The 12,454-nt window shown below is 37.1% G+C and overlaps 1 protein-coding gene across 14 annotated transcripts; it reads right to left on the bottom strand.

Moving 5' to 3' along the window:
• Positions 1-1,112: 1,112 nt before the first annotated feature.
• ikbke (inhibitor of nuclear factor kappa B kinase subunit epsilon) lies at positions 1,113-12,447 on the bottom strand. Of its 14 annotated transcripts, none has more exons than XM_067504345.1 (22): positions 12,239-12,447; positions 11,439-11,488; positions 10,540-10,639; positions 10,159-10,296; positions 8,950-9,079; positions 8,676-8,857; positions 7,672-7,832; positions 7,225-7,335; positions 6,926-7,105; positions 5,986-6,182; positions 5,684-5,742; positions 5,464-5,555; positions 5,242-5,343; positions 4,963-5,020; positions 3,909-4,021; positions 3,759-3,835; positions 3,617-3,656; positions 3,396-3,497; positions 2,512-2,608; positions 2,225-2,313; positions 2,074-2,145; positions 1,113-1,963 (listed from the first exon to the last, which is right to left on the bottom strand). In XM_067504345.1, exons 1-22 carry the CDS (start codon positions 12,338-12,340, stop codon positions 1,900-1,902), a joined length of 2,316 nt encoding a protein of 771 aa, XP_067360446.1. In that variant the 5' UTR covers positions 12,341-12,447; the 3' UTR covers positions 1,113-1,899. The 14 variants fall into 14 exon arrangements, with proteins under 14 accessions (XP_067360446.1, XP_067360447.1, XP_067360450.1 ...); XM_067504346.1 differs by having other exon boundaries at positions 12,033-12,393; XM_067504349.1 differs by having other exon boundaries at positions 11,980-12,392.
• Between the last annotated feature and the right edge of the window lie 7 nt (positions 12,448-12,454).

The raw sequence follows: 12,454 nt of genomic DNA, 5'->3' as shown, positions 1-12,454 counted from the left end.
GGGTTTTATTTTGGCACTTCGAGATGAATTAGTGAGCACTAATTCACATGAAAATTGATAATTCGCGGAGACCTCACTGTAATATTCGTGTTGCTTTTAGCTATTTACTCCTGAACTAGTCATAATATGATCTTCTAAAACCACCTGCACTAAAAGTAGATTAGAATGACATGGCGTAAAACCCCAGTCACAGATGAAGAATCTTAAGACTACAAGACTGGTGGCTGCTAAGCAGCAGCATAACGTACAGAACACTAACATTTACTATACGTTCCCTATTTACATACTAGGCCAAACTCTATTAAAATGTCGTATGACAATATTAAAGAGCAACAAGTTGTACCAGGGCCTTACTTTTATAATGTAATCAACTTATTACTTTTGTGGTGTTGTATTCCTACTTAACTACACAACAGATCAACCAAATATGTCAATAGCAAAGACCCATAACAGCAACAGGACTGTCACAGCAAGGACTATAAACATTAATACTATTCAGATGTAGAGGAGTGAAAAATGTAATGATTAAAACAGTGTCACACTTGTTTGTGTAGGAACCCAAATTTTCCGCGTTGCCAAAAGCACGTCATATGACTTTCACAAAACCACAAAGGCCAGCACGTTAGGCTTGCCCCCTTGAGAAACCCCCCTTAGGACACTCACACACTCCTACACAGACCCACAGAAAAAACTCAGTTTCATTATTTTAAATGTCACAGCAGCTACTTGTTTTCTGTTTTGAGACCTTTCATTTTGAAAAAACATATTACAATAACTCAAAGTTTAACACTGAAAGTAATCTGAATAAACAGTGACTGTGAAAGTGTAGTTACTAAAGTCATTTGTGAACTTACTGACTTTTTAAAATATGGTGATTCATATTGACTAAAAGTTATAATCTCACTTTACAAGAGGGGACATGAAATGGCTTTTACTTTCACTTTTCAGTCTACCATTACTTCATCAAATGATTGATGATTTCTCAAGACAAAACAAATTAGATTTTAAAAATATGGAAACGTTTATAGGTAAAGTAAAAGTCAAATATAATTCACATTTTTTGCCACCCTTATCACTTTTTAAGCATCTATTAGCAAACACTGGGATTTCCCTTCATTGTAAACCACAATGGGTAATTTAATTTCATACAGTACATTTATGAACAGTCACGGGACTGTTACTAGATGCTGTGGTGAATGCTGAGTTTCCCCTGGTGTTGTTCTTCTCTTTTAGGGTGAAAACTGCAATAACATACTGAGAAATAAATTATGATCACAATTACACACACTAGAAGACACTAATAAACTACAGCACTGCACAGACAGTCACATTCATAGCATTTATACTTACATATTTACAAAGTAAATCTAGACAGGAAGTTACAAGTTTGACTGAAATAGACAACAGATAAGACAAGCCTGCTTCATCCAAGACACATAAATGCACAGACAGTGATAGCATCATTCTGGTTAACTTAAATCTTCTGTGGGACATACAAGAAACACAGCCTGAGAAAACACTCAAGCAGCTAACATTGCATTAATTTCCTTTATCCTGATAGTCCATCAACGTGGCAACCTATTAAAAATACAATAACAATAAGGAATTAATGAGGTTTGTATTGAACTGCTGTACTCAGTTGGTAACCACACACACAGATTTTAAAAAAATAAATAAAAAAATCATCAATAGCCCTTCCTCCTACTCTATTCTGTGCATCTTATCTCTTAACAAACATGTTTGTTGTCTTCAGTTGCCTCCTTTTCATATGACACCAACAGCAGCTTGTCTTTAAATGAAGATCCATTACATTGCCATAACTGCTGATTAAAGTAATTTAAAATGAGGTGTTTGTCACAGGTTGTATGTGGATTTATTTGCTAAGACGCTGTACATATGTCACAATGTAGAAGGTCTGGCCAGATTTGACTCCAAACTGGCTTCAGAATCCTCTCCTCCCAGACTAAACAACAAAAGAAACACAATCAATTAACATTGTACTGTTTCACCTAGTGAATACACAGGTCACAGGTGTGACACAGAAATGTCTAGACAGGAAGTAATTGAACTGACCTCTCTATAATGCTGTTGTTACACTGTAGTTCCCTCACCAAAATCTCCATTTCCTCCTTCAGATGGTGCATCCTAGAACAAAGTAAGAGGTTATCAGATGTTATCTCTATCTTATATGCACACACACTACACATGCAACATAGACACACACCTAGAGACCATTTTGTCCTTGTCCATGGGTGGGATTCCAGGCACTTGTCCTACTCTTGACTGCAGAGCGAAAAGTAGTTTGTCCAAAATCTGAGTACAAAATAGATGTTGCATCACTGCATTGCACATTCTCCATAAATCATTAAGATCACAACCAGATTAATCAAGCATAAACAATGAATTGAAAGACCACAAACATCATGTACGTTGGCAGAGACTTGGGGTTTCCACTAACAGAAATATTACAATGTTCAGATTTAGGTCAGGTATTGAAAGTGAATTTCTGACCTTATTCTGGTGCGGCTCACTCATCTCCAGGTCTGCCAACAAGTCTGTAGACAAAGAGCTGAATTCACGCAGTCGGGTCTGGATCTCAAGTAAAACACTGTTATGAAAAATGGTATTCAGTTACATTATCATATTGGCTACTTTTAAATGAGCAAAAAATGTGTTGGCAGAAAAAGTTGTTTTTTTTCTTTTAACGTCAAATTTTACACAAACCTAAAACCTTTTTATTTTACAGACCTTAATCAATTCATTCTTAAAAACTTTTATGCAGTACTGTTGTTCATGTTTGTTTGTGTCTGGCATAGTTTGCTTTAGTTTGGAACATCTGACCCTGCTTCTTGTTATGTGAGACTTTGAGTCTTCCTTTATAAATACACAAGACCTCATAGATAAGAGTAAGTTCTACATTTGAAATCAATATATTCATTGGTATAAATTAATTAGATATTTTACCAAATAAATAAATAAATAAATTTTAGCACAACAGAATAGAACATAGGTCACACACACCCCCTTGTCATTTGACATTTGAGTCTTTAGTTTTTTTGATAGACATAAGTAAAAGGACAGTTTATGACATGCAACAAAGGTCCTTTGCCAGACTCGAACAAGCGACACTGTAAAATTAAAAAAAATCTAGAACTGAAAACCTAAGTCTAATAAAATCTGTAATCTAAATATCACTTTGTTAAAAAGAGTGATATGACCCGTGACAGTGTAGGCTACCATATTCATTTGTAAGTCTGCAGAGTGTGTGACTGTTAAAACAAAAACACAGTTATCAAACTGTAAATAGTCAAGAGGTTTGGGAATAACATAGCTAAAGTAAATCTGGGGCAAAGATTGCAATGTTTGGACCATAAATATATATGTTAAGTAAGAACCTGCTCCAGTTTCTGGTTGAGTCCAAAAGTTCTTTGTATTTCTGAATACATTCTTCTCTGAAGAGCGATTTCACTCGCTTAATATGGTTCGACAGGTGGATTCTGAAAAAGGACGAGTGACAAGTAGATTAAGAGGAGAGCTCAGATTACCACACCCACAGGTGGGGTAAGTAGAACACACGCGTAGACACACAAATCTATAGTCAAAGACGCATACTCACTTCTCAAACTTGTGGATTTGTTCATCATTATATGCCAACTCTGTGGTGAAAATAGGACAATGTTCTCTCAATTGTACCAGGAATATAAATATTAACTAATATTATAGTACAGTACACATTATGAGAACAAAGACACACATACTTCCAGTAAGTCTGTCTTTACGATATTGCTGATGTATTGCTGTTATCTTCTGCAGCAGCACCTCCATCTTCTGACAACTAATGAGAAACAAACAACATGTTTAAAGATCAAGACCCATGAGACTATTCATTCCCTGCTTCCCCAGATTACCTCTTGTCATCAGCCAGGGTCTCTGCTACCTTGGCTTGTTGAATCAGCAGGTGCTCCAGTCGGTTCTGAAACTCTTGGATTCCTGCAGCGTATATAGGCAAGTGCTCATGGACCTGCAGAGATGTCAGCAATAGACTTCTAAACCTGATAAATCAGCAAATAACTATTCTGCCATAGCAAGATATTGTTACAAAGTCCACCAAACCTGGATTAGTGTACATTTTCATTCAGCATACATTGAGATACAATACAGAAAGAACATTGTGTGAGCCAATGGAAGTTTTCTCTGCGTTTGTTCTGTTTTGCTTTTATTTATTTTTTGGCTGATTCTTGAAAGGTTACGTTAATTCTGAAGGATATGTATAAGTGTAACGGCGATGTCATCAATAGCATCACATAAATGCTTTTGAAGTTTGCCTAACCAGTTATTAAGGAATGTTTTTTTTACAGCTATTTACAGCTAACGGATGTGGATTACAAGGTAGTAGTGGAAAGTTGAGTGTGTAGGTGTGAATTACTCTGGAATTCGATGAATTCGTTATCTGCTCAATTGGAACGTGGAACTCAATAAATGTTCAGTTTTGGACTACTGGACACGAGTAGGCCTGCCTCTACAAACATGTAATGAGGGTACTTCTTATTTTTACTTACCTTTTACTTTTATGTACACGTACTTTCACGTATACGTGTTGCTAGCACTGTTTTCCTAAGGACATCTCATCATTAATTGTACTGCACAAGTTTGTACCCTGAGTATTTGTCTAAAGGTAATTCGTTTTAGTTTGCCTAATTTGTCACACAATGGTTGAAAAAAATTATCTATCACCTTAACAAATTAACAGCAGCACAAAGTGGAGCATTCAAAATCACCATTAAAACAACAAAGACAAAACGATCCTAATTTCTTGAAGGTAAAATTTGTTACAGCTAGAAACATACATACAGTACTGATAAATAAGTTAACAATGGTAAATAGCAAAAAAGGGAACTTCCACAATCCAATTCCCCACACAGTACCACTGCCACTAACCACATACGGTTAATTTGCACTCACCAGTTTCAGCTTTTGACTGTTACCAGCTGAACCTTGGTTGTCAGAAGTGTAATGGCCTCTAAAAAGCATAACAGATATGGGAGGAGAGAGGTGAAAGGATACATTCATAGGTTAGATAATGACAATGATGCTTTACATTTGTTTAAACATGAACAATCTAACAAGGAAACAAATAGATTACGTTAACATTTTACTGTGTAACATAATGCTTGTCATACAAACCGGCAGTCAGTCAGCCATTTCCCACTTTTCACACAAGTTGATTTAGTGTAAACTTACAGGGTCTGTATCCTGTGTCCTACATTGAGGAAAGACTGCACTCTAACGTTGAACATTCTAATAAAGTGCATGCTTTCGCCACACTCCCTTCGTAACCCCATCCTGAGGAAAAATGAGTGAGACTGAATGAGATTTACCTGGGGCCATGATATAACTTGAGAAGGACACAATGCCGTGCAATGACACAAATATTAATTTAATTTGTTTTAGCATGTGTCTTACATATAGCTGTAGTATCCTTGCAGTAGAAGCTCTCTGTGTGTGTGCAAAACTTTAATTATCTTCAGATACTGGTGGACAACTCCTACAATTACCTAAAGATAAAAGGGGGTTAAATGAGATAAGGTTGGGTTGAGAGCTAAAAAAAAAGAATCAAACTCAAATCAAAAATTGACATAAAGTTAGACATGGGTGGGAGAAAAAACCAGCAATGGAGTAACACCTTAGTGAAGTTGTAGTCTGCTACGACATCAAACCTGGATGGGATGACCGGTGTTTCTGCTACAGAGAAGAGAAGAAGCCCAACAATATATGATATATAGAAACAAAGTGTTGGTTTATGGATGTACCTGGGAATGAATCATTGCCTGCACACTTTATTTCAATTATGATTAATTCTCTTTGTAGCTTGCCTTCATTAGGCATTGCCTAATGCAATACTGCAATACTTGCAATACTAACTCATCTCTCACTAGAAAAAAAAATCAGATCAATACAAACTCATCTCTGTCTTCTTTGTCTTACGTTCTCTGAAAGGAGGGCTGCTGTTAGCTTCAGGTCCACAGTTTAGCAAAATGAGGGGCTTCACAGCTGAGGTATGTGGGAGGTTGACCACCTTCATGTTGCCCTCCAGTGGCAGATCATGCCCCAGATACAGCAAACGTTGATGTTGAACTCCTATGCCAGTTTGAGATGCCACCTCCTCAAGGAAGACTGACACCCTGAGTGAGAGGGAGGAAGAGACAATTCCTGTTTCATCACTATAAAATTTAAGTGAACTGTTAGCTAATGTGACAGAGCTCAGGCCTGCTGCAGGGATTTAATTTGTTGAGAGGGAAAGTCAGGATTAAAGATAGAATCTAGAATTTAGTACAAACCTATATCAAAAGTATTATACTGATCATCCCTAATTAGTCTGCAAATTTGCTACACATTTCTGGAGTTTTATGTTGCATTTGTTGGTGGAGTAAACCAACAAAGTCATGTTGTCAGCAAGTAGTAAAACCTTATTTACATGGATCCACTATGTCCTCAATCCTCTTCCACCTGTTTGTCTCTGCTGCCAGAAAAACAAACCATATTCCCTGAGCTCATGTTGTGGCTCCAGAATTACTTTAAAATCTAACTAAATACTATCCTCAGATACTGGTGGGCAACTCCTACAATTACCTAAAAATCAAAGGGGGTTAATTGAGATAAGGCTGGGTTAAGAGCTTTAAAATAAAATTTGAATCAAAATTTGAGGCACGGGTGGGAGAGAAAACCAGCAATTTAAATCTTGGAATCTGTGGTTTCACACACAGGACAAGTTATGTCATGAACAGTTTCTTTCCCACAGGTTTACTAAGTCTTGATGTCATCTGCAGGGGAGAATCTCACATCTGATGATTGTCTATCACTCACAATATGAACAGCATTATTTTTGTTTTATTAAAATGTGTGTGATGATACAGATGTGACTTACGTGTTGTAGTGATGTATATATATACAGTATGCCATGGCCTGTTGCAGAGAGAAGACGTAAACTGGCTTCCGCTGCAGTATATCTGTGGTGGCTGTGAAAAACTGGTCAAATCCCCAGCACCTCTCCTGGTCAGCTTCCAGTATACCTGCTAACACTGGAACTAGCTGAACCTTCAGGCCCCTACAGACACAGAAAGAGATATATACTATAGATGGAGACAATTAAAGAAAAATATGTGTCCCGTTTTCTCATAACAGAATCACTGGGATTCATGTTCTGCTCTTTATTAAATGACATACTGCGACAGCTGGCAGCTGTTAGGGAGGTGGTGGCTCCAATCTATAGGTCCGCGCTCCAACCGCTGCATTCCAGCTATTGCCCCCACAGGTTTCTCTGTGGTTATTTTGAACCTTCACAAGAAAAAACATTTTGTGTATGACCTCAGCCTTCACAGACAAGCAACAAACATCCAGCAAAATGTCTGTAAGGGGAAATCCTACGCATTTGCCCCAATTAAAATGGCTGATTCATTAAAACAAAAAATCCCAGGATGAAAAAGGAACTTAGAGCAAGACGTTTAAGACCAAACTCAATGTCACAATTTAATCCATTATGTAAAATTCAATATAAAATAATAACTTTATTATAGCTACGACTAAAGGGGTGAGTGTGAAATGCAATCTTCCTATGAGAAATACATGTCTTTTGATTTACTTTTTATAAAAACTGCAAATGTATTAACTTACATGGTGGGCTTGTTCCTGCGCGGTCCTTCAAATGGTGTAAAAGGAAGACTGCCAGTGGCAGCCTGGTAAAATGTCACGCCAATACTCCACAGGTCAACATTCACTCCGTAGGACTTCCGATGAGTCTTACGCAGCACAGCACGTTCATACATGTCTGGATGCTACAAACAGATACACATACTCAGCAGTGTTTTGCCCCACCAAGAAACCTTTGCCACAGACTCTTCTTTTTATTGGAGAACATGAAAACTTAACATGATTCTTAGGAGCATTAATGCTGAACAGCTCTACAAGCTTTACATTATCCTACTTTGAAAAATGGTAATAGCTGTGGTAGCAATGGTAACAAGCTTGTAAGATATGCGCCCTTTATATATCAAACATACAATACACAGTGATGTGACATAATGTAATGCTGTTGGCTGGAAATATAAATTATATTTGGCCAGACATATACAGTCACTGTAAAGTAGACAAGCTAGTGCCTGTTGGTTAGTCAAGTGATTTGTATTTGCAGCATTTCCTTGCTCAATTGTTTAATCTCCTTATAACTAATCCTGCTTTGGCAAAGGGTATATAAGGAACATCTGTTTCATCATATGCTGCTTTCAGATCTTCTCAGTGTCTCCTCTCTTTCTCGCGCTGTAAAAATTCCTAAAACCAAATTTGATAAATGATTCTTCTCTCCCTCATTTCCCTATATATTTATTAGAGCCTAAGTATTAAAGGCAAAACTTATTTTTGTAATTATGTTAGTTTGTTACATTATTCATGAGCCACCATCATCTGTGATGTACAGAGGCCAAATCCCAGAAAAAAACTCTCCTTATTCAAATATACAGTATCACTAGAGGCCTAACCAGTCTAGAAACAAGCAGATGTGTAACACACACAATGTCTAAGACATCAAAGTGTTTGTTTTTATCAATTTTTATTTTAAAAAATAATTTTGAACTGCATAACATTAATACGGGTTCAGTAAGCTTTTCTGTAGGATTACTTACCAGATACTCTTCAGTTCCATAGATAGACACAAATTTCTCATCATCCTCCAGCTCTCTTGCTGCTCCAAAATCTGTCAGCTTATAAACAGACTTTCCGTCTTCCCTAACCTGTCGCATGATGTTGCCTGGCTTAATGTCCCGATGTACCACTCCGTTTTCCCGCAGGTGGTTCATCCCCTGCACTAAAGAGAGCACAGGGATGAATATTTCAGCAAAGCAAACCAAACAATTATTAAAATAAAAAAAAATAAAAAAATCAGATACACAGACCCACCTACACACTGTAATACAGTAAGGAACTCTGTTTCAACCAGGCCAAAGGCATTTTCTGGATCTTCCAGGAGGCTGAGCAGACTTCCTCCTGAGCAATACTCCATCACCAGTACCTTCTGTTTAGAGGGCAACTAAAGACACAGCAATAAGAAGCTTCTTTAAGTGGAAAGAAAAATTTGAATTTACATTATTTATTGCTCCTGTTTTTGAAATTATCTGACTATCTTGTAAGTGTAAGTGTAAGATCAGATACCAAATGCTATTTGATAAAAATGTTTAGTATTCCTATTGTGTGACCAAATTTGTCTTCTTCCTTTGTTGCTTCTCCTCACAACTTTTTATATGTACAGTAAGTAAGTAAGTAACCAGTTTACTCAGAGTGTTTATATTTATAAACAGTTTATGTAGCAGGTCAGTAGTCATATTTTCTCTCTATTGCTTGAGCTTATTTTGGAAGGTCAGGTAACAGAGTTTGAATAAGGATCGAGTTCTTATTTTACTGTATGCAGTAGTAAGAAAATAAACTGTGCTCAGTGTATATAATATATATAATATATGCATATATTATAGAATATTAATGGTTATTAATATTAATAAGCATGGTGTGTGTGTGTGTGTATGTGAGAAAGTCAGCATGTGAAATAGTCAGGAATGTAATCCTCTGGTCTTAAATGAGCAGTGCACAAGACTGTGTTTGTTGTAGAGACAGCAATGAAATCCCATCTTTTCACCTGCTAGACACCGCTTCTGTAGCTATGAAAGCTAAAGTAACGGCATTCCTCACGTTTTTAATACCAGTATGGATGGCTGGGGTTTGTGAAACACAAACAACTTACAGTAAACTGGGAAACGCCAAGTAAAACTAGCAAAAATAAATAAATAGATACATTTTACTCACTCAAACTTACCACCACTCATTATCTCACAGCACAGCGGCAGACTGAGAAACTTATGTAATGTGAAGTGATTGTGGAAAAATGCTGTATTTATAACCAGCACGCAAAATCTCCACTTTTTTTCTGAATTTCTCTTACGTCTTGTACAACATAAAAGGTCATCCATTACTTTTTAAATAGACATTTCCAGGTAATGTTGTGCATGAATATGGAAAAATGTTTAACCTGCATAATGGATACAGTCAGCTCACTGCAGAAGGGTGACTGTATCACATCTACTTAAGTATTTGTAAAGTCATTAGTGGCAGTCTTACCTCTTCCACAGCATAAAGTCTGACAATATTTAGGTGGTTAAGTTTCCTCAGCATCTCAAACTCTCTCATCTGGACCTCATGAGGGCGGTTGTAGCTCATTATGTTAAACACTTTGACTGCTACCAGTTCACCAGACCTCTGCACACAAACACATATCCTTGTGTCAGCAAAACACATAGAGCACCTTATAACAACGTCGAAAACAACCCACACATCCGCGCTGCAGCTACAGCCTGTTCTTATCGCACATCCTGGAGTCAGTCGCCTTTCAACCACCAAGTAGACTAAAACCTCTTAGTTGATGCAGCAGCGATGTCGTAGTGCTGTTCCATGAAAAAAAAACTGCATTATAATAATGAATTTGTTTTTAATGTGGCTTGCCTTGTTTCGTGCTCTGTATACACTGGCAGTAGCCCCTTGACCAAGGACATCCTGTAAAGACCACAGGTAGTTTGCTGTGCTGGCTGTCATTGCTGACGTACTGAAAAGAAAAAAGGAAATTGTGCAGACAATTAGAAAACCTTAAATAGACTGGGAAGGAAGCTTTGTGGTTTTTAGAAGACAATAACCAGCTAGCTAATTCATGAGAAAAGTTAAAACACAGTTAATAGATAGTAATATAAAAAAATGTCACTATCGTGGGCAAGCCAACCTATATTATATACACATACATAAAATTATAATATGGCGCGACTGTTTATTCTCTAAAAAATATATTACTTTTACTCTTAAGGCACAAAGCCTTTTGGCATAACTACAAACAATCTAGCCATTTTAATATAATTTGTCACTTGACAAAGTTTTTTATCCAAATAACTGTGACATAAATCCTGTTGGTAGAGCAATTAAAAGCTTCATCCCACATAATAAGTACTCAAATTTGTTGTGCAACTGAGTAAAATAATACCACACTGCTATATTTTGGTGCATCTGCCGCTGACATTTCTCCTGCCGGTGCGTAGTGCAGTTAGAAGTACCGCTCTACTAGGATGTAAAACATTGACGTATATTCAAATATTTAATTAGTTCAATGTAGTCAAAGATTTGATATAAGACATAGAGCATATATATATGTCTTATATCAAATCTTTGGATACATTGAACTAATTAAATATAGTCAAAGATTTGATATAAGACATAGAGCATATATATATGTCTTATATCAAATCTTTGACTACATTGAACTAATTAAATATTTGAATAATCAAATAATTGTTATTCATGAATATGCCTTAAAAGAATTAACTAAAGCTTGTAAATAGTATTTCATTTTTACTCACATGTCACACCATGAGACGGGAAAATGGCTTCTATTGAGAAGATCACAGATCTTTTTAATTAGAAAATCAAAATAGGCTAAATTCAGCTCTTAACATGCAAAAGACTTCAGAGGTGTTAATGTAACTTCTTGATAGAGAATATACCTATTCACCAACGCTGTCCTATTTATTTCATGGTCGAAACATAAAGTATTATGCTGATTTATATGCACGTGAAAACACTGTAAATCTACTAATTACTAATATGTTCATACATTACTTGGATGTATTCCCACATTAGTAAGGTCACACATGTCCAGCCAGCCACACAATACAATTTTTAAGTTATAGTTACATAATTACAAATGTTATAGCACCGATAAAAATGTTAGCATGTGTAGCTTCCAAAAACTAAAAGCGTTACGTGTTCGATTATGATGAGCAACATGGCACCTGAAGACTCATTTAAACAACGACCACATCGGTTATAACGTTAGTAAACTAGCAAATAGCATAAATTAGAAGAATTCACTAACTTAGCAGTAAATGAACGTTAGCGTACCTGAACGTTAGCCGTCACGTTAGCAAACTAAGTACATCAGTAACGTTACGTACTGTGGCTAAAGTCAACATACGTCTTTGCTGAGCGTCCGGTTAATCTGTTACAGGGTGGGACAGCGCGATTGTCATCGCCAAAGGTATCAAACTGTTCCCTGACTGTGCCGCGAATCCAGCTTGTCTGGAACAAAGTAACCAAAGTACGCCTACGTGCGAAACTTCTTCCGTAATGATAAAACGGCAGCTCACTGTACGTTACGTACCGGTTGAGCGGCTGTTTTCTCCACAGGTGCGACAGACGCACAAGTAGACGTCGTTGTATCGGACGCTTTACGTAATTCTCTGTCTCTGCCCAAACAATTCATGGGTTTCTACGAAGGCCGCGACCAGTGGCAGCGTTTGCTTCACGACGTCTGATGCGGGAAGTCAGGGCTTCACACGGGGCGGACTCTGGTCTACAGATGTGGGCGGAACTACGC

This window comes from Channa argus, chromosome 5, assembly GCF_033026475.1.
Source record: "Channa argus isolate prfri chromosome 5, Channa argus male v1.0, whole genome shotgun sequence".
NCBI classification, from domain to species: Eukaryota; Metazoa; Chordata; class Actinopteri; order Anabantiformes; family Channidae; genus Channa; species Channa argus.
Note: the sequence above shows the minus strand (reverse complement) of the source record. Positions and strands in the feature narration are given on the sequence as shown.

Coding starts and splice junctions, on each gene's coding strand:
- ikbke (XM_067504345.1), bottom strand. CDS start 12,340: ATGAATTGTTTGGGCAGAGACAGAGAATTACGTAAAGCGTCCGATACA. Junction 4,022..4,962: donor ACAGTCAAAAGCTGAAACTG/GTGAGTGCAAAT, acceptor ACATCTCTGCAG/GTCCATGAGCACTTGCCTAT. Junction 2,609..3,395: donor TCAACCAGAAACTGGAGCAG/GTTCTTACTTAA, acceptor TTTTCATAACAG/TGTTTTACTTGAGATCCAGA.